The 22360-nt window shown below is 43.9% G+C and overlaps 1 protein-coding gene across 4 annotated transcripts in view; it reads left to right on the top strand.

Annotated features, from left to right (window-relative positions):
- ZNF330 (zinc finger protein 330) overlaps nucleotides 1–22044 on the top strand; it is a 33108-nt gene extending 11064 nt beyond the window's left edge. Inside the window, exons 1-11 of one of the 4 annotated variants that reach the window (XM_083571791.1) lie at nucleotides 6825–6896; nucleotides 9619–9696; nucleotides 11458–11587; nucleotides 12141–12160; nucleotides 12262–12332; nucleotides 13371–13450; nucleotides 15197–15323; nucleotides 16346–16450; nucleotides 17735–17781; nucleotides 18997–19114; nucleotides 20942–22044. In XM_083571791.1, the coding sequence (XP_083427917.1) occupies nucleotides 11468–11587; nucleotides 12141–12160; nucleotides 12262–12332; nucleotides 13371–13450; nucleotides 15197–15323; nucleotides 16346–16450; nucleotides 17735–17781; nucleotides 18997–19114; nucleotides 20942–21192 (939 nt within the window). In that variant the 5' untranslated portion in view covers nucleotides 6825–6896; nucleotides 9619–9696; nucleotides 11458–11467 and the 3' untranslated portion in view covers nucleotides 21193–22044. Of the gene's footprint in view, nucleotides 1–6824; nucleotides 6897–9618; nucleotides 9697–11392; nucleotides 11588–12140; nucleotides 12161–12261; nucleotides 12333–13370; nucleotides 13451–15196; nucleotides 15324–16345; nucleotides 16451–17734; nucleotides 17782–18996; nucleotides 19115–20941 lie in introns of those variants that run through there. The other 3 variants (XM_083571793.1, XM_083571792.1, XM_083571794.1) reach the window with 3 other exon arrangements.
- The last annotated feature ends 316 nt before the right edge of the window (nucleotides 22045–22360 follow it).

Here is a 22360-nt window from a genome sequence, read left to right as displayed (position 1 = left end):
TGAAGAAGAGGGAATAAAAAAGTAAAGGACCCTTGGACAGCTAAGTCCAGTCAAAGGCGACTATGGGGTTGTGGCGCTCATCTCGCTTTCAGGCCGAGGCAGCCGGCGTTTGTCCACAGACAGCTTTCCGTGTCATGTGGCCAGCATGACTAAACCGCTTTTAGTGCAATGGGACACTGTGACGGAAACCAGAGCGCACGGAAACGTCGTTTACCTTCCTGCCACAGCGGTACCTATTTATCTACTTGCACTGGTGTGCTTTGGAACTGCTAGGATGGTAGGAGCAGGGACAGAGCAACGGGAGCTCACCCTATCGCAGGGATTTGAACCGCTGACCTTCTGATCGGCAAGCCCAAGAGGCTCAGTGGTTTAGACCACAGCACCACCCGCATCCCAGAAGAGGGAATATCAGTTGCATAGCTTGTCTTGCATCTGGCCAGCCTATATCGCAGTGGGGATTAAAACTTCTCCCTTGTCTACTAAGGCTAGTAGATCTGAAGTAGCCTGCTATAGGAAGCTTAACAGGGTGGGTTATAGTGCGCTTTGACTGACTTAAATCCAGCTGAAGGTTTTGAGGGTTAGGTGCAAGTCAATTGAAAACAAAATACATCAAGAGTTTGTTGTCTTGGTTCAAGTCAATACCTGATGGTATGTGATCCTACGCACAGAAATGGGGGGACGGTTATTAATGACATTCTGTCCTGCCTCCCCACCCCCAAGCAGTTCAGGATGGCATATACAGTGGTACCTCGGGTTAAGAACTTAATTCGTTCTGGAGGTCCGTTCTTAACCTGAAACTGTTCTTAACCTGAGGTACCACTTTAGCTAATGGGGCCTCCCGCTGCTGCCACGCTGCCGCTGCACGATTTCTGTTTTCATCCTGAAGCAAAGTTCTTAACCCGAGATAATATTTCTGGGTTAGCGGAGTCTGTAATCTGAAGCATCTGTAATCTGAAGCGTCTGTAAACCGACGTACCACTATATGTGTCATCTTCTCCTGCACACACACCCACACACACCATTATGTTCTCACAACAATCCTGTGAGGTAGACCAAGTTTAGAGAGAGGAGTTAAGGAGTAACAATGCGGCGGCTGCTCACTCTCAGCCTAAACAACCTCACAGTGACAGAGTATTGATTTGAACATGAGTCTCCCTGGCCCAAAATTTTAGGCGCTGCACCCCATTGATTCTCCACTGGGTTCAGTGGGACTCACTTCTCAGTAGACCAGGAATGAGGAACCATGGTCTTCTAAATGCTGTGCATCTCCAGCCCTTATCAGCTCCATCCAGCATGGCCAATATTCATGGATAATGGGACCTGCAGCTCAGAAATATCTGGATGGCCAAGGATTTCCCAACCCTGCAGTTAGCAGACATAGGGTTGGACACTCGTGAGGATAACTTATGTGTGATATTCTGCATCACAATGTGCAATAATGAAGTTTAAACTTCAGGAAATGGGTAGTTTTGCATGGGATCCAAATCTCATATACATTGGCAAAGCCATGAACAGCAAAACTATTTTAGAAGCATGCAGTTGGGGATTGGGGAGTCTGTGACCCTCCAGATTTCGTGAACTACAACTCCCATCATCCTTGACCACTGGCCATGCTTGCTAGGTCTAATGGAAGCTGGAGTCCAACAGCATCAAGAGAGCCACAGGTTCCCTCCCCCTCCATCAGGTCTACGCCGCAGCAAAATGCAATAAAACAGATTCTGAACAAAAACTGGAGCAGCAGAGATTAATGTTAAGAAACAGTAGAAAACTCACACATAGTGTTGCGAGGTTTGTCATTCCAGTTCTTGCCCACCTTCAGACATGTTATTTGTCAAGCAGATGATATTTGTCATCCAACAGATATTGTATCAAACTCTAAGTGATAGATTGCTGTGTCATTTCATCAGCCTCCAGGAGCAATAACAATACTTGGACTAAGTCAACTGCACTGAGTTATACAACCACTCAGTCTCCCTGCAGTTCAGATGGGAGAAGCGGGCAATGGTTTTTCGTGGCTGGCCTCTCCAGCTCACTCAGAAGTAACCCCATTGCATTCGAGGAGCTATTTTTAATTTACCAAAATTATACTAAAATATTACCAAGCTGTGAAGATGAAAGAGATAGTAACAAATGCAGTACTGTGCTGGGGATCCTTAAAAAACAAAACATTCTCCATAAATTAATGAGAAAATAAATTGCATCTGAAAATTACCAAAGGGGAGAGGCATCCCCCCTGCTTCTAATTGTCTCATTTTTGGTGGGGGTTTTTGCACTTACCATATTTATGGGGTGGCAGAGAGGTGTTGGTGAGTGTCCTTTCATGCTGCAAATCATCTCACCATTCCTCTGCCCCCTTTGGGCTCCCCAGTTATCCTAGGCTGGAGCTGGCAAAAACTAAAACAGCAAAACACCCACCTCCTACAAGCCTGTCTGGTGCAAGTCAGCAGGACTTTGGGTGCAGTAGTGGATCAATTGCTCTGTTTCGCTGCTCACTGACCCCTTGAGAGGTTGAGATGACTTAAGCAGACGTTTGGAACCTCCTGTGGTTTCAATTTTTTGCGGCTAGGAAATCACATCAGTGATGAAACTCTAAATGGTTCTTCACCACCACAGTTTACACTATTTGAAAAAAAAAGATGATCAATCAATAAATATGAGAAATTCCAGAGGGTTTGTTTTATTTTGATTGAAAACCATCTTCTGAAGGGAGACTATGTTAAATCTCATTGGGAAAAGATGTTATGTACAACAGTGACGTAGGATGGATTTAAAAAAAAAATCTGGAGAAATAGCAGATTAAATCTGTGTTCATCTGAGAGACAATTATTATAAATTGCAACATACTAGTATCTAACTCCAGGGGAAAAACGGGTGAAATATATAATTACTAGTGGGCCTATAACAAAGTGTTGCAGCATGCAGTGTTCCTGTTCAGCCTTCTCGCAAGCAAACTATGCTCTGTCCATGTCATTTCCCCTAGCCACCAGTTTTCTTCCTCCCACCAAATAGTTGGCAAGTATTTCATGGCCACTAAATGTGCTCAATCCTGACTGGAATGATTTTGCAGCTTTTTGCTCCCTTCAAGTATATATGCGGAGCTTGCTGATACTTCCCTCTTGTGTGTGGATGGTGTCCTTTGGGTTATATAAGGAACAGCACTTGGGGAATGAGTTCTCTATTGGTAGATAACTTGAAAAGGTTTACTTTTAAGTTCCTGCAGGGAAGGTTGAGCATATGCTGTATGGCACAATCCTATGCATGTTTACTAGGAACATGATTTCTGTAAGGTTTACTCCCAAGTAAGCACCTATTGGATTGCCACCTAAGTGCCTCCCATCAAACCACCCACAGACTGCAATTCTGTACTTACTTCTGAGTAAACATGTACAGGATTGCATGGTAAGTCTGTAATATTGGCTGGATCGTGCCTTTAATTTGTAAACTGATGTTTATAGGTGTTGAAAATATACTTGGCAATGTCACTATTGCCAATAGTAATAGCTTACTATTAGTACAGTGGTACCTCGGGTTAAGTACTTAATTCGTTCCAGAGGTCCGTTCTTAACCTGAAACTGTTCTTAACCTGAAGCACCACTTTAGCTAATGGGGCCTCCTGCTGCCGCTGCACCACCGGAGCAGGATTTCTGTTCTTATCCTGAAGCAAAGTTCTTAACCTGAAGCACTATTTCTGGTTTAGCGGAGTTTGTAACCTGAAGCGTCTGTAACCTGAAGCGTATGTAACCCGAGGTACCACTGTAATAATATTATTTCTACCCCACCCACCTGAGAGCCTTATATTGAATCAGAATATAAACCCATTGTATTGTCTTCTGTTATTTTTAACTGCATTTATATCCTACCCTTTTCTCTGAGCTCGAGGAACCATACCTGGTTTCCCCTCTCTTTTAATCCGTGAGGTAGATTAAGCTGAGAGACAGTGACTGGCCTAAGGTCACCCAGTGAGCATCATGGCAGAGTACGGATTTGAACCTTGGTCTTCCAGATTCTAGTCCAACACTATGTTGAAAATAAATAACATTCTGGGAGGGGCACTCTAACCAACATATCACACTACCTACAGTGGCAGGCAGAGTCACACACCCATGCTCTTATTTGAGAAACCAGGGCTTGAAGCTGGGATTTTGGCTACTAACCCCGATCTGTAGACACGAGTCACTGCACCAAAAATGGTGAATTGGTACCACGTGTGCTGAATAAGGTTGATTGTGGTTTTCTTTTCTCCAAGATCTATATCTCAGTAGCTGGAAAACAGGTGGTGACCTTGCAGTTATCACTGCGTTATGTCAAAATCTGTCAGCAACATAAAAAGCACATAAGACAGTGATAGTGGTGAGCAGCTTATCATCCGCTTATCACTAAACGAATGATTGGTGCCTAAATGCATATGAAACCTAAATGCATGATATGACTCTGCACAGGGTCCTCTGCGTCCTCTATGCAGGACCCAGCCCTGAAGAGAATTTGCAGTCAGAACCCTGTTTCCACAGGCAACCCTCATTTGCTTACATCCACTTAATGGGTGCATTTTGCTGTATAGTAAGTAAAACATGCTATTGGCACCAATTGTTTAGAAATGTGTAGCCTGAGATTCTCTGCTCTATTTGCTTTTGTGCTGCAGTACCTGGACCAACAGATAAATGCCTTGGTCAAAGAGACCTTACCGCAGTCAAATAGCGGCATAGCTTTTAAGGTCACTCGCTGAAAAGCAAATTACATTTGATGGATGCTGCTTCAAAGGTCAGTTAGTAAGGTAGTCAGCACCTGTTTTATAGTGCAATTCCCTGGACCCAAGCTTACTGAATGCTGAAAGATGCACTGCTGTAAATGAAGATAATCATAGGTTTTGTTTAGATGGGAACATGCTTTGTTTAGAAAGAAAGAGAAGTGAACTTAGTTAAAAAGCATTACAGTTGAGGTGAACAGTTGTGTCCCCCCCCTTAAAAAAACAAACAAACCTAAAGCTTACTGAGACGATTGTAATAGATTTTTTTAAAAAATGTTTGAGAGAATTTACAGGGATAAGGATTAAGGATACAGCATTATCACCCAATTATATTAGGGTCAGTCTGCCCTGCCAGGCATTGACCTGCATGTAAGCAAGCTTTGATTTGAAAACATGACATTCAATGGTAGAAATACTTCTCAAGTTAAGTACTGGTGTAAAAATAAAATAATCTATAAATAATATTGTGTGCATTTGGTGTGACTGCTGCATTACCACTCGGGGGCAAAATCTATATGCAAAGAAGCTCAGCTTTCTTTTTCCTTTATTCCAAAAAAAAGTGTTTTTTCACTTCCCACATTTAAGAAGAAAACTTCAGAAAAACACAGATCGTATCTGGAGGAAGCTCAAAGCTTAGCAAGTAGAAAGAGGGATTTCAGTTATCTCAGACTGCATCTTCAATTCCATGCACACGTGTGTATCCTTCTCTTGAGGTTACCTTTTCTTGTCCTGTTGGCAATGCTGCAGTTTCCATTCCTAACTCTGCTCTTTCTTTATCTTCTGCCATGCATGTTTTTGTAAATAAATTCTAAATTCTTTGAAAATGATTACTTTAGCGGCAGAGTAATTAATATGAAGTACATACATGCAAGTGAACTTTCTATAATTCTGGATGCTTTATCGATTGAGAAAATTTATTTAATTGCTTTGACTGTTGTGGAAATATGTAAATTATCTGCATAGGCCTATCAGAATAAAAAGTTTTCAGCAAGTGTTTAAAAGTTGCAGCAGAAGGTGTCTGTTGAATTTCTATTTGGTGAGTATTCCACAGTTATGGATGGATAACCCCATAAGGCTTGGATTTGTGTTGTTGTCAGATGAACAACATCTGTCAGATGAACAAATCTCAGCAACAACCAAGATGCTCCCAATGATCTGTTACTGACCTGGGATATAAGGGTTAAAGTGATTGCTGAGGTGTCACTGCCTCTCAGCCTAACCTACCTCACAGGGCTGTTGGGGTACACCACCTTGAGCTCTTTGGAGAAAAAAGTGGGACATGCAATAAATAAATGAACATAAAAAACAGCCTCCCCCTTCTTGGTGACCACCAGAGATTTGGGACTACATCAACCCATCAGCATGACCAATGAGCATGGATGATGTAAATTAGAATCCAAAACATCTGGAGGGCACCCGGTTGGGGAAGTCGGAACTATAAGCAAAGCAGCAGGCCTGCCTGCCCATTTTACAACACCCCGCAATCGGGATGATGATGATAATCAGTAGTATAGTAGTAGTAGTAAACTGGGCTATCTGGCCATTAAAAAAAACATTGTTTGCTTTAAAGCAGAACAAATCACCGTATTGGTCTGGAAAGATAAGAACAAAACGCAGCCTATGCATGCTTACCTCGGAGTAAGCCCCACTGTGCACAGCGGCGCCTCCTTCCGAGTAAACATGCATGGGGCTAGAGACTGTTCCCCTTCCTTGACACCGACTAATGCCTACGTGGCTATGATCTGACGTGCTATTTTCTTCCCCAACCCGCATCATCCCGACTGCAGCTAAGCGGTGCATATAATTGGTTTTTTAAAAATAGGAATAAATGAGTTCGGGCGAGGGGGGGGGATGTTCTGGAAGAGGGCGACAGCTGGAAGGCGCATTGGGCGTGCTGAGTGTTTGCAAGGTCTCTGCTGCTTGTAAATCCTCCCGGGAACCTAGACGGGGTAGAGAATCCCTCCCCAACTAAGGGCAAGATGAAGGCGAGGTTGCTTCACCGGCTGCCTCCCACTGAGCATGCTCACCCTCCGCCGGGCATGCTCAGTCGCCGCGGCGAGGCAGGAGTCCCCCCCCCCCCCCCCCGGAGCAAGCAGTTGGGACACCGGCTTTCGCCTTCCTGCCTCGCTAGCGGCCGGCGAAGCAACTTTAGGTGAGCGGGAGGGGAAAGTCCGGAGCCGCCGGGCGGGCCCTGCTGCGAGCAAGTGGATCTGCGAGGAAGGGGGTGGGATGCTGGGCAGACCCCTCTCCCTGCAATAGGCAGATGCAGACGGGGATGGGGGCGAGAAAGGGACGTGGGGTTGCCCACCCCCTTGATCGGGAGGGGCGGTAGCAATAAGGCGTCTCTATCACGAGGTTGGGGGGCCGGGGAGGGGAGCGATTGCCATTAGCCTCGCAGCTGCTCCGGAGCTTTGGGGTTGTTCGCTGCAATGTGGCTGGCAAGCAGTTCCCAGGGAAATTAGTTTCAACTTTCCCCGTTTCCTTTTTCACACCATCGCCCCCCTTTTTCCAGAGTTTCCGGAAGTTGGGTGGTGGCCTCCACCCCACCGCCAGCTTCCAATTCTGGGCTTGCTTCGGCTAGCTGTGCCTGTGAACTAGGCCTTAAAGAAGCCTCCAGATCCGTGTTTCCCAAACTTGGGTCTCCCAACTGGGTTGTTGTTTATTTGGACTACAACTCCCATCATCCCTAGCTAGTCAAGGGTATGATGGGAACTGTAGTCTGGGAAAACAGCTGGAGAGCCAAGTTTGGGAAACACAGCTCCGGGATGATGTTGGACTACAACTCCCAGCCCTAGCTAGTGTGCTCAGTGATCAACAACAATTTTGCTCAGGTTTTCGTAAATGATGCTAACACAGTTAGTGTTGCTGTTGCTACCTTGTGAGCTATACCTGTGTAATTGAAAGTGGGGAATCACAAATATAGCCCTTGCACTTGGGTTCCATTTGCTCTTGAGGGGCCCAGTGTGCAGACAGGGCTGTCACTTCTCCAGTATCCTGACCTCACAAGGCTGGCCCCAGTGATGTCACAAGGCAATGACCCTTGCTTGACAAATTTTGAAAGACAAAAATCTCTGCACTGGGGGAGGTTGTACCAGTAAACATATAACTGCTTTGTCAGGTTCATCTGAAAAGTGATATATAAATACCTCAAAATGGATGACCAAAAAAATGAATGAATGAATGTTCTTGGTGAGTTTACATTGGTTGTAGTTAAGCACTACAAAATGGTTACTGAAGTTTCAGGCTTAGAAACACCGAAAACTGCCAGTGTGGCATCGGAAGAGGATCTTGAGGGTGGCCTTAAGAGTTGCCTTGTGTCTGTGTGTTTTTTATTTTTAAATCTGGTCTGTTTCTGAATCACTGTCTTCTCTGCTCCAGTCTCTGTGTTGCGTTCCATGGCACTCTATGTAAAACCTATCTCTCCATTTGCCATAATGGGCACTCTAAATATGGCTATAATCCCCTGACTTTTGGTGGAAGCAGATGAAATTTACAGACACTGGATAAAACTTAATCAAGTGTGGATTAAGCCTGTCAAATTGCAGACAAATAGGCCTAGGAACTCTGTTGGGGGAACATTCCTTTGCAATCCATATTAGGGCAATATATCGATTACGCAAAAAGGACTTAAGCCTCCATTTTGGCTTCACATTTTGGAGGAGGGTGGGAAGCAGGGGTTTATCTCGCTCTTTCTTGCCTTTAAATCATTAAGAGGTGACTGAGTGCTGTGCTTGTGCATTTAAAAAACCTTTCTGCTGGTGGTTATGTCCTCTGAAATAGGCTGTACAGATCCCTGATAGGCCTCACAACATGAGACTGACTAGGACACTGCCTTGGAGTTGTGAAGATCTTTGTTGTTTGCTAAAGCAGAACAGCATAGATTTTTTTTTTTAAGCACATCTTTAAAAATCATTCACTGTTGTGCTTTGCAAAAAATAATGCAGAGCTCTTGTTACTACTCCACGGGCAACCTTTAATTTAGCCTCACTTCGTGCAAAGTCCATGGAACTAGGAAAAGATTGAGACATAGGCAAACATAGAGCTACAATGGTCAGAAAATTACAGAGCTACAAAGTTCAGAAAAACAAAGTGACAAGGCTTTGTGGAGCCCCTGTCTCATGTACATGTGTGTTGATGTCATACTTTGACAGGGGAAGCCCCCAAAACAGTGTTATAATTCTCCTGGATGCTAGGTCCAGTTGCGACCATGTGGACTTCCTTGGATGCTAGGATGGTGGCAGACACCTCCATTGTGCTGACGGATCTACACAATTCATTTACAGCTTTTTAATCTTGGAGGGGCAGGGGAAGGCACCTCTTAGAACAGGCATAGGCAAACTCGGCCCTCCAGATGTTTTGGGACTACAACTCCCATCATCCCTGACCACTGGTCCTGTTAGCTAGGGATGATGGGAGTTGTAGTCCCAAAACATCTGGAGGGTCGAGTTTGCCTATGCCTGTCCTAGAAATTCCATTGTGGTGACCATTACCTAGGTTTAACATGCCGTTTGGCAAATAGCTTTTGTATTTGAGTTTCTAAATCACTCCAGTTTGCCTCGTTGTTTAGCCTCCACACCCCTGGTATATATCCATAATGGTTAGCAGCCATTGGTAGCATTTTCACCCATGAATTTGCCTAATCCCCTTTTAAAGCTGTTTACATTGGTGGCCATGACCACATCTTTTGATACTGAATTCCACAACTACTCTCTGTATGCAGAAGGACTTCCCTTTGTCTGTTCTGAATTTCCCACCATTTCAGGGGGGGGGGGGACATTTTCCCTATCTACGTCCTCTAGTCTGCGCCATGCCTCCCTTCCCCTTATCCTTGTCTTTTCACAAAATTAAAAAGCCATTGTAACCTCTCCTTACAGGGGAGTTGCTTCAACGTCTTGACCTTTTCGGTTGTCATTTTCTGCATCTTTTTCATCTCTGCAATATCCTTTTTTGAGGTATGTTGACCAGGGCAGTTTTATTTCTTGCCCCTTTCCTAATTATCCTAAACACGGATTTGAGGATAAGATGAGAATCTTAGACCATTTCAAGGTGGAGTTGTACACTGGGGTATATAGCACTTTGCACAATAATTGATTAATAGATATCAGCTGATGAAGTAACTGTTCCAGTCCCCCTATGCAGCCAATGCAGTATAATTCTGCATTATTATTATTTTAGATTCAGTGTGTTTGGTGCCCTCCAATATTTTACATAAACGATTCCAGCAGCTGCCAATATTTTACATGAATGACTTGAGTAGCTGCTGTCATATAACTAAAAGTTCGTAATACGGGTCCAATCCCCTGAGTACGTGACAGAAGGAATAATTTTAGGTGGTAGCATTGCTTACGACCAATATGCTCTTGACATTTTTTGAAGCATCCAATTTTTCCACAAATTGCTATTACAGTGCTTCAAGGTGTGTAATAAATGCCTAGAATGATATGTATAAATACCAAAGATTGAAGTTCTTATTGCTAAATTGACATTAAGCAGGAAGAAAACCTAGTTTATAATGTGATATTGGGTATTCAGTGTCATAGATGTCAGTCTACAGAATAATGATTGTTGCCAGCAGGCAGCTTGGTATGCAATTCTGAATATAAAATATGACTTTTTAATGCAATTTAAACACTGTATAGAAGGCTAACCAGCTTATATGAGTTCCTCACATTAATAATAAGAAAAATATATATCTTTCTTTAGTACAATATGCATCATTCCCTTCCAATCTAATTTTTTTAAAACTAGCTTAAAATACTTTATTTATAATTAAGACTTCTCTCTGCTTGGGACTCCCAGCAACGTACGATGTATAACCCACAGGCTATCACTTGAATCACACTGTCCCATCCCAGCTTCTGTGGGAATGCAATATCACCATGGGGCAGACACTCATGAACCCCTTGTTCATGGGGAAATACTTGTTGGGGAGCGAGGGAGAAGCCTTACTCTGCTGGTTACGAGTGATGGGTTGCTGCCTTAGAGAACTAGGCAAAAGAAAGGGTAAGGACCAAGTGTTCCTTTGGTATTGAGCTTCAGGTTAAGACTGCTGCTTTGTAGCTCTTGTCAGCCACTCTAGTACAGTTGTACCTTGGAAGTCGAACGGAATCCATTCCGGAAATCCGTTTGACTTCCAAAACATTCGAAAACCAAATTGCGGCTTCTGATTGGCTGCAGGAAGCTCCTGCAGCCAATCAGAAGCCGTGGAAGCCCCACTGGACATTTGGGTTCCAAAAGAAAGTTTACGTTTGCAAACCGGAACAATCACTTCCGAGTTTGCGGCGTTTGGGAGCCAAAACGTACAAGTTCCAGGGCATTCGACAACCAAGGTACGACTAGTTTTCATTCTGTATCTTTTCTTCTTTCCAGGTGTAGCTATTCTGTGTTGAGCAGCTAGTTTGGAAACTCTGAAGTAGGGGTGGCTAACCATTTGTTGCTGGACTCCCAACTCCTATTATCCCCAGTTGGCCTAGCCAGTGGTCAGAGATGATGGGAGATGTAGCTCATCAGCACCTAGAGGGCAAGTGGTCGGTCACCCCTCCTCTAAAGTGATTAGAATTGCTAATGCGTGTATATGGGCACATTCCAAAATAAAAATAAAAAATCTGGAAGGGAGGAATATGTCACGATTTTAAAAATTATGTTCAGCATCCGTTTTAGAGGATAGCAGTCACTCTTCGTCAAATGTTGTTGAGTAAAACATTGTCTCCCAGAAAGTGAAGAATGCCTAAAAAGAAGACTGGCGCTCGCAAGAAGGCCGAGAGCCGTAAAGAACGGGAGAAGCAGATAAGGGCTTCAAGAGGCAACATTGATTTGGCTAAACATCCCTGCAATGCTTCCATGGTAAATATCGAGATGTATTTCTGATAATGGCTTTAAAATTCCTTCTTCTCCTCTCCCAGTGTCAAGGAGAGGAGGGTGAGATTGACAGTGCTTTATCAGACTGAAACGAGCAGGACTAGATCCTAAGCATATAACCTTGAGATTTTGCAAAAGACACCGGATGTTATAAATCTTCTTAAACAATGAAATAGTTCCCGTTGTGCGCACACACAGAGTGGAATTCTTCTTCAGCTCTTCTTCAAGTTGTCTGGTTTTCACAAAGGAGGGCAGGGGGAGGGTAGCGGCAAGAACAAATAAGAGCTGGTTATTGATCCAGGGCAAAGCTTTTGGAGCCCTCCTGGCGATACCAGAAGGACTTTATGTATACAAACACATGGGTATGGTCCACCCGCAGCACTGACTGTTACACTTTCATTGTGTGTTTGTATTTGCACGGGGCACTCAAAGTGGGGAAAAGACCAACGAACTGTGTTCGTGGCAAGTGAATTCACAGGTTTATAAACTCTGAATTTAAATGGGAACTCCTGTAAAACAAGCTCTCTTTCTCTTACAGGAATGTGATAAATGTCAAAGGTAAATGCGCATTCAGTATTTCCTTTACATGTAACATTTTTGGCACCATTTTAAACGGACTTCATTCATTTATTTGTTTCACCTTTTTTTTATTCTGACAGACGGCAGAAAAATAGAGCTTTTTGCTACTTTTGTAGCTCTGTCCAGAAGCTGCCCATTTGCGCACAGTGCGGTAAGTCTTTCTCTTAATTCTCTGTGTTCCTACAATTGGTCTGTGCTTAGAATTTTATTTTTGCATTGTGGCCTGATTATACAAACTTAGCCATATTTTGACTCTGTTGGTGCCGGATGTGGCTGGATTTCAGTTTCCATCATCCCTGACCATTGGCCATGCTGGCTGGAGCTGGTGGGAGTAGTGACTCCAGCAATATCTGGAGGAACACAGGTTATTCACCCTTAGACACGACAGGAAAGTTACCTTGTTTGGGCTCCTTCTGGGGCTGAAAACATTAGCTGCTTTTAGTTGTCCAGTCTAAACTATCAGCACCTTTAACCATGCAGCAAATTATTTTTAATAAAGCAGTTGTGCAAACTGCAGATGAAAGGGTGCATCTTCAGAAGAGGCAGCCTCTCTAGTGCAGGAACGTGGAACCTGCAGTCCTCCAAATGTTTCTGGACTCCAGAACCTTTGTCCCTCCAGACTTCCAATTCCCATCAGCCCCAGCAAGCGAGGTCAATTGTGCAGCAATATCTGGAAGGCAACAGGTTCCCCATCCCCTATCCATGATGAATAAAGAATGTCCTCTTCTAAGATGGTGAACTATCTGAAAAAATTAATTCTTTGGTTGTATCCAATAAGACTGTCATATTAGTGCAAAGACTACGGTCTGCACAACAGGACTTCTTCTCCTTGCTCCACCAAATCTGCTCCAGAGGGTTGAGGAAAACCCATGAAAAATTGGTGAGTTGCATGCCAGTGGTGGAGGGGAGAAGAGGGAGTGTAAGTCTGGTCACATAGCCAGAAGTCCTTATAGCACAGTGTTGCTGGATCCAACTCATTGTTTTGATCAGATGTGTATTGATTTGAGCAATTTAAAATACCACAGTTTGCTCAGATCTCTTGGATGATAGCCCTTATTCTCAATCCACCCCCTTAGCTTGAAACACTTGTAAACATTGAAAGAGACAAATGCTATGGCTTTTTATGGAGCTTTAGTGTTGCTGAACACTGTTGTGTGTGTGTGTAATATTTCTTTTCCCTCTGTAATAGGAAAAACAAAATGCATGATGAAATCTTCAGACTGCGTCATAAAACATGCTGGTGTGTACAGCACTGGGCTTGCTATGGTGGTATGTATCTGGAAACAATACATCAGCTTTAGAATATGTGATAAGTGCAACTAAAGTTTGAAGAGATTACTTGCCCAACTTTGTTGATGGCTCTTTTCTTGTTACCTAGTGGTGCATCTCAGTAATTTTCAACCCTGGAGTGGTGGTCTTACCACACAGAGGGAGTTGTGAAGCTCACATCAACAACAACAACAACAATAATAATAAATAAAAATAAATAAAAATAACATTGCTGTTCCACAGCCTTCCTGACTCCCCTGAAATTCTATGCATTACAATGGTTTCTACATTCCTGTTATACTGGAGCAAAAAGCCAAAATAGTTTGCCAACCCTGGTAAATAAAAAGCAAACAAACTCATAAGCATGCACAGTTTCACATTTTAAACTCATAGCACCATCGTGACTACAGCAATAAAATGATATTTGGTTCTGCTATCCTGAAGGTAAACACATGTATTTTGGAATAATATTTTAAAAAAATATTATTCAAATTAGCAACCAGAACCTTCTGAATCCTGGCTATAAAATGTTTTTTTAAAAATAAGACAGGATGCTGATTTGGGAGTCTTGTGTGCCCCTGCCCTCCATCGCCTTCTGTTGCCTGGGTGGTCATTTGGAGGCCCCTCGACTGCAGAGCCCTGGATTTCAGTGTTGAGGTTCAGCCACTGTTACCTGTTTGGACTGCGGGAAAATGCAGGAATGGTAACATTTGCACAGATCATTGTGCATGCTTAAGTCCTTTTCAAATTAATAGGCACGACCATGCCTATCTGTCAGGCAGCTTGCAACCAAAGTCGTGAATATCCCAGTCTTGGACTTCAGAGTCACACGTTTCAAGAGAGATAACACATTGCTTTCATGAAAGGTAACAGTTGAGCCTGGAATCATGGGAAGGTTAACTAGTAACTCAAGACAAAAAACACTATTAGCCCAAATACAGGGGAGAGGAAAACAAGATTATGCATTTTTTAAATACCGTATTTACTCAAATCTAATGTTCACCTTTTTTGGGCCAAATTACGACACGAAAATTAAGGTCTGCGTTAGATTCGATGGGACATTTACATTTGCCAGCAAATCCTTTTTTTAAGGTTCTGAAAATTGAGGTGCGATGGTGCATTGGACTCGAGTAAATATGGTACTTCTTTTGAAGTTCGACTTCCTTGTTTTTGCGTGTTCTGTGCTGTCGCGAACAAACTGCGTAGTGCAAATCCTCTTGCAAATAAAGCTTCCCTGAATACATTGCCTGATATGAACATAATGGGCAGCTCTGTTGTTGTCCACACGCGTGGCTCCCTGGATGAGACAGTGCAGCAAGAGCCAATTCATTGGGGGGGGGGAGTAGCCAGTGGAACGCAGGCTGCTTGCATACTTTGGAACATCTTGTCCAGGTCTGTTGCATTCCTTAGCGAGGACTTCCGAGCAATTCTGGTTGCTGAGAGTAGCGTGTGGGATTAAAAAAGAAAACACAGAAAGAAAATCAATGGGATTCAATTTCATGTAATGTACTTTAGGAATGGGCACTTAGCAGTCTTGCAAAAAAAAAAAAAGAGCCCTGAGAATATGGAATGCGTTTGGGAGATGGATGGCAGCGCTGAGCAAAATTGCCTTCCACTGCTTCAGAATAACTCCCTTCTGCTGCCGCTGCTTGGAACGCATGCTCGGTCCTTGCTTGTTCAGCAGAGTTGGTGCTTATATAGAGGTCTGCCAAAGTCCATAGTAATGTGTGGGTTCTTCTTTTGCAGGGGGCCATATGTGATTTCTGTGAAGCTTGGGTTTGCCATGGCAGGAAATGCCTTAGCACCCATGCTTGTATCTGTCCTCTGGCCGACGCAGAGTGCATTGAATGTGAGAGAGGTGTCTGGGATCACGGTGAGTTGTTCACCAGTTAGAGGGGTGTGTTCTCTTGTTTCACTTGCGTTTGGAAAGCTCACCAATTACCAAAGGAAGGTGGCTACAGGGCTAGTTTCCTTGCCGTAGCAAGTCTTTATGAATTGAAAACAACTTCACTAGAAGTAGAGAATCCTAAAATTGGAGGAGAGGCAGACCCATTCACATATCACTTTTCAGATGAAACATGCAAGAAAACTATTACTCGTTCTAGTTGTAGGAATTGAGGATGTGTGTTAAGGTTGTACTCGGGGTAAACTTGTTGAAACTGGTAGGCTTAAGTGCCTGTGACTTAGCTGGGTGTCCCTTGGGAGTATTTGCACAGGCTATTCTGATTGGCTGCAGCTCATGATGCAATTTATCACGTGAACTCCCTCCCACTGACACATTATCTGTCCGAAAGTATATTACACAGGAGGGAAGTTTTCAAACTACCAAGGTAATTTGTGCTACTAGATATCATTACCCGCATCCATAAAAGCCTGTGCTAAACCATCAACTCTACACAATTACAGTATCCTCTTGGGGTGTTGTGCATATCTCTTCCTTCCACTACCCCCACCACCACTCCAGTTTCAGGAAAAGGTGTTTCATTGACTCTCTCCTCTTTATCTCAATGGCCTTAACAGTGTACCACCTTAGACTACAATCCACTGAAAGCAGCAAGACATGTATGGAACTGAACTGTTAGTTTAGGCTATTTTGGGGGGTGGGGATGTAGCTGGAATATTTGGTTTAGATGCTGCTGTGCAATAATACCTCTTTTAATATGGTGGTCTTGTCATTCCATGACCAAGCCATCTCAACCTAACCAGGAAAATGTGATTAGTGCTATAAAACATCTTGTTTACACAAATGTCTAGTACCACTGTAATCCACAGTATTTTTCTATCTGGTGCAAGACAGGCCAGGTTTTCTTTCATTCCTAGAATTGATTCATGACATCTGCTTCTTTTTTGACGCTGATTTTGATCCATTACATTGTGTCTTGTTGAATCTTCTAGGAGGCAGAATATTCAGCTGCTGTTTTTGCCACAATTTTCTCTGCGAAGATGATCAGTTTGAACACCAGGCCAGCTGCCAAGTCCTGGAAGCCGAGACCTTTAAATGTAAGCTATATCCCTGAAAGTCTCCCTTATTAAAGGTGAACCAGCTTTTAACTGCTTCTACTCATATCCAGATAGTAGTTTGGTAGCGAATTTTAAGCCACTGCCTTGTGGAATGTAGCTGGGAGGAGCAACCTTCTCCCAGCGCCATACCATGAGTAAGATGGGTCAGTGTTTTGCAGATGAAGTTGGATACTGAAAAATGCCAGTAACAGGGTTTAGTTGTGGTGTGTCCCTTTCACAAGCCCAGGGTGTGCACCACTAGGCCTTGTATACCTGAAGGAGTGACACCACACCCATTATTTATCCCAGACCCTGAGATCCAGCTCTGAGGGTCTTCTGGTAGTTCCCTCACTGTGAGAAGTGAAGTTACAGGGAACCAGGCAAAGGACCCTCTCAGTAGTGGCGACTGCCTTGTGGAGCACCCTCCCATCAGATGTAAAACAAGTAAACCACTACAGCTGACAATCATTTTGAATTGGGGTTTTGTTCCTAGCCCCTATGTGCATCTGGAGTGCATATAACAAGCACACCCCACCTCATTATGCCTCCGTTCTGCCTTCTACCAGGCTGAAAAAGACCCGCACGTCAGTGATTGCACGTCAGTTAGATGCGCCTGAAATGGTCACTGCCTGTACATAACTTTCCAAAGGCATCTGAAGGCAGCCCTGTATCAGGAAGTTTTTTATGTTTGATGTTTTGCTATGTTTTTATTACATTGGAAGTCTCCCAGAGTGTCTGGGGCAATCCAGTCAGATGGGGTTATAAGTAATAAATTCTTCTTGTTGTTGTTGTTATTATAAGTAATAAATTGTTGTTGTTGTTTTAGTTCAAGGAGAGCCAGGCTGGTGATCAGCCCTGTGTGTTTAGGCCCTCCTTGCAGTAATGCCAGGTTTGTGATGTGCCTGAGTTTTGCACTTCTCCTCCAGCATTAGTGCTTGTAAAGTCCCCCACATTAGTTGTTGTTGTTCAGTCTAGTTATTCTGCTTGTCCTTGTTGTACAAGCTATTGCTTCCAGTCAAGAGGACTTCCTCTGCTTTCAGGAAGGGAGGAAGAGCAACGTTGGGCCCAAGCTCTGTAGGGACATCGTTAAAAATGTCTGTTCGCTTCTTTTTTTCGGCTGAGGCAAAGTGTTCATTTTCCTTGTACTTTAAAGAGGCGCAGTCATGGAAAGCCTGAGGCTACCCATTGAACTGAATAGTTGACCCTGGCTTAGAAGGCAAAAGGAAAAGAGCAAAGCCATGAAACCTCATTATTCAAGCATGCCTTTTTTATCTTGCCTAATAGGTGTTTCCTGTAATCGACTTGGGCAGCATTCATGTCTCCGTTGTAAGGTAACAGCAAAAGCGTTTAGAAAGTAGATGTGTCGGGCTCACAGCTCTCCTATACATTGAAAGCTGCTGGCGGTTCTTGCTGTGTCGTTCTCCACAATGCATCAAAAAACGTCTCCTGATTCCCACCCGCCTCCCCAAAGAAGTTATCTGGGTCCTGTTCCCATCTCCCTTTGATTAATGTAACCTCCATGCTGTGTTCCTGGACACTTGGTGTTCCTTCCCTCCAGTCCTTCTAAACCCCAGTTGCTAAAATTGCCTTCCTTCGCTCATTGTTACAGCCTCAGCACTGCCGCAGCCTTTTCCCTCTGCTGGTTTCCTTTCATTCAAAATGCAAAAACGTTTCATCTTTGCCTGGCTGCCGTCTGCACCAGCCTGCTTCCGCGTGAAGTCGAGATAACATCTCATTACCCTGCACATTTTCTATATATCTGCTAATATTATCGTTCACGGGGTTCTGATGAATCGTTTGCCCCAAGGAAGTGGGCCTCGTGGCCCCTCTCCCCAGACCACTCCCTCTGGTGCACCAGTGCTATCTGTCGCCTGGCTGAAATTGTGTCCTTGGACTGTATTAAAGCCTCTCATTTGCCTTGATGAAAGATGGGGAACGTGTGCATGTGTGTTTGTGGAAAACTCTCTGAGTTTTGAATGGCTGGCATGCACCCTATTGTACAAAGGTGTGGGACACATTCCTTGCCCCATTCACTTTTGCTTCTGGTCCTGCCCGCCACTGGCATGCAGCTGAGTCCAAAGATCCGTAGCCATGACAGAGAAGGGCTTTATGGGGATGAAGAGCCCAATTTCAGTTACTCCAGCTTCCCCTGCAGTTGCTCACGGCTCTGTACAGGAGCTGGTTGAGTAGATTGGGAAGGGGTACAGCTGTCCTTACGGGCCCTGATTTATGCTGAGTCTTGCATCGCCAGCTAGACTGAAATGTCTCCATCCAGTTGCCCCACTCAAACAAATACTTAAGAGGATGAACTATTCTTGTTTCCCCCTAATGTCATTAGCCAGCTTTTGTGCAGAAGGCGGGCTGCATATATTTTAGTGAATTAAAAAGATTCAAATGGAGCTTGCTAGATGGTAGTGGTATGTATCCCATCGCCACTCAGCTTGGGCAGTCTGCTGTGTTTCTCCGTGGGGCTTCTTTTCCAATTGCAGTCTGTTCTTTTGTGATATATTTCCCCTTTTCTTTTATTTATTTTATATAACCTGCAGGCTTGTTTCTGCGATGATCACGCACGGAGTAAGGTTTTCAAACAAGAGAAGGGAAGGGAGCCTCCCTGCCCTAAGTGTGGCCATGAAACGCAACAGACTAAGGACCTGAGCATGTCAAGTAAGTTTCCCTATGGTAATGGCGCTCAGAATTCCCCAGGCACCAGGCATGTTTTGCGACCATGTGGAGATCTCTGGATGCTAGGTTGGCCGCTGACATCTCCACCTGGCTGGCCCCTGCAGCTTTCTTAAGCAAGTAAGAAGAAGAGCTTGTGTATTGCATTAATCTCCCACATTTTTCTCCCAAGGAGTACATGGTTTACCTTCCTCCTCAGTTAATCCCTACAACAACCCTGTGAGGTAGGTTAAGAGGCTGTGACTGGCCCAAGGTCACCCAGTGAGCTTCATGGCTGAGTGGGGATTTGAACCCTGATCTCCCAGGCCCTGTTCTGACACTCTTAACCACTACACCCCATATGCTTCCTAGAGTACTTCTGCTACGGGGCTGCTATATTAATCATGTCACTTAGAGAAGCTTTTCTTGAAGCTTGATTTTGTTACTATTCTGGATTGTTTTATTTGATGTTTTAATGTGCTGTAAACCGCGCTGAACTTTTGCATTAAAACATAAAGCAGTACATTAATTAATTTCAACACCCCACCCCAATGGCACCTAGACATTCCATTGTGGTGACCGTAACCTAGATTAAAGCTGCCATTTGGCAATTAGCTTATATACCTGAGTGTTGGACTTTCGGAGGAAGAGAGGGGAACTAGCCCCGTTGTATATTGGTGGGGGGGGGGGGCGTTGTGTGGAGAGAGTCTCTTCCTTTAAATTCCTGGGAGTTTACCTTAGTGAAGACCTAACTTGGATAAACAGTATAACTCAGGTGGTGAGGAAGGCCCAAAGGAGACTCCATTTCCTCTGGGTCTTGCGAAAGAACAATGTTAAACAACAATTGATTACCTCCTACTACTGGTCCACAATAGAAAGTGTCCTCTCATATTGTATCACAGTGTGGTACGTTGGCTTGACAGCCATGGACAGAAAGTCTTTACAGAGGGTGGTGAACACAGCACTTGATATCATGGGCTGTCCCCTGAGCCCGCTAGATGACATTGCAAAGTATCGTTGCCTTAGGAGAGAGAAAAATTCTCAGGGATGATTCACACCCTGGCCAGCACCTCTTTAATCTTCTACCCTTGGGCAGGCGTTATAGAAGTATAATCTGCCGTACCAACAGGCTAAAAAACAGTTTCTATCCATGGACTGTTAGGCTGCTGAACGGAAAATAATATATGCAACCGACTTTCGAGGTTGGTGTGTTGTGCGACAAGCACACAGAGTGCAATGAGAATGTGTTTTGGGGGGGAGGCTCGGTTAATTTCATTGTACGCAGGTTGTACATTGACAATAAAGATATTATTATTAATTATTAGTTATTATTATTCTAACACTGGTAACCATTTCCACCTGCAATTACCCTTATCACCTGCAGCAAACCTCGTACTGGGAAGTCCATGTTCTTCCCTGTTCAAAAGACTTGTCATAAAATCTGGTAGCTTATTTTTGAATTAATGCAACGAGATGAGGATGGTTTCATCTCCGTCAGAAAGGGTGTAAACTGCAGAGAAGCCTCTGTGCCTCGTTTCACCAGGAGCACACTGGCTAACCAGAATGATCCTGTAAATGAGGAGGGGGAGAAAAAATTAAAGAAGACAATGAATGAATGAATGAATGAATGAATGAATGAATGAATGGGTTTCTTACGGATTTGTGATAATGCCTTACCTGCTTCTAGTGTTATTTGACAGTGCAATCATGAGAATTACACATGTGAAAATAGATGTAAGGTAGCGTTGTTGGGGTTTTACCTTAACTATTTAACACCCACCTTCATTGATGGGAAGTAAAACAAAGACAGGATGTTTCCCTCTCTTTCTGCAGCACGCTCTCTGAGGTTTGGCCGACAGACAGGAGGCGAAGAGGCTGACGGAGCTTCCGGCTATGATGCCTATTGGAAGAACCTTTCGTCTGGCAAAGATGACGATTATGAAGCAGAGGATGACGATGAAGACGAGGAGGAGGAAGAAGGAGGGAGGGATTCGGAAACGGAGGCAACCAGTATGTTTGGTCACTTGAATTTAGGAAGGACCTATGCCAGTGGCTATGCACACTATGAGGAGGCTGATGACTAAGGCTGCTTACGTAAGCACACTTTTAAAAGGCAGTAAGTCCCCTTTAACATAGTGGCCCTTAACTTCCGGGTAAACATGCTTAGCATCTGGCCATAAGCCCACATTTATGGGGGAGCTAGCATTTGAGAGGAACTCTTTGTGTACTTAGTGAATTTTTATGTGTGGTGGCACTGGAATAACACAGCTAGACTTTTCAAATAGCAAAGCTTACTAGGAATCAAAAGGAATGGAGCAATTTTGCAGGAGATCAAGAAAAGATTTGTATGGCTAAAGATATTGGAAGACTTGGAGAGTAAAGGGTGTGAGGGTTCACATTAGTTCAGGGAACTTGGAAATGAGGTTGAGACCTAATGCTCTCTCTACAACATAAGTTGGAAGTGTGGGAAGGCTGAGGTAATTTTTTGTTTCCAGGCATTCTTCAGAAGCAAAGTTATTTTTCTTGAGTAATTTGGGGGGAGGGTTGTGTCATCATGTTTCATAAATTCATAAGTATTGGTGGCAGTGGGCATCAACTATTTTTATATATTGAAAGCTGTCTCCTAGGTTTTTCATAAATATTGATCTAGCTTGAGCACTTGGGGAAATGCTTGCTACAAGCTATTGTACTCTAAATATAAATTGGAATTAAAGTTACTTTGACATTTTGTGTAAGCAAGACTGATCAATATAGTCTCTTGTAATGCACTACTAGAGAATTGTCAGTTCCTGCCTTTTTGAACGGCCAGACATTAACTGTAGCGCTCGCAGCCACTTGCAGTGTGACCTAAATAAACTTTTGATCTTAGATTTGTCGCCATAAAAATGTCACTGCATCCTCCTTGCCTAATAAAGTCCATCGCTCGCTCTCTTTCATCCTGTGTCCTTGTGTTTTGCTGCAGCAGAGGGAGGATGGTGTTGACAGATATATGGTCAGAGAAAAGGGCACGGCCTCCTAAGACAGCCTCCTAAAATCAGTGACATTGTCAGACCTATAGAATAGAACGGTATCCCATCATGCCCTGGGGCCAGCTGCCCACCCTGTGCAGCAGTGACATGGTGCCCCTTCTGGTAGGCCTTTTACCCTTCCAGGGCTCTTGGCCTTCACACTTCCAACAGCCCTGCTCTGTTGCTGGTGCTGCCCCACCCCCATGCTACTTTTAAGTTTAGTTTTTATCTACGTTGGGTATGC

This window comes from Podarcis filfolensis, assembly GCF_964270895.1.
Source record: "Podarcis filfolensis genome assembly, chromosome: 9".
Classification (NCBI taxonomy): domain Eukaryota; kingdom Metazoa; phylum Chordata; class Lepidosauria; order Squamata; family Lacertidae; genus Podarcis; species Podarcis filfolensis.
Note: the sequence above shows the minus strand (reverse complement) of the source record. Positions and strands in the feature narration are given on the sequence as shown.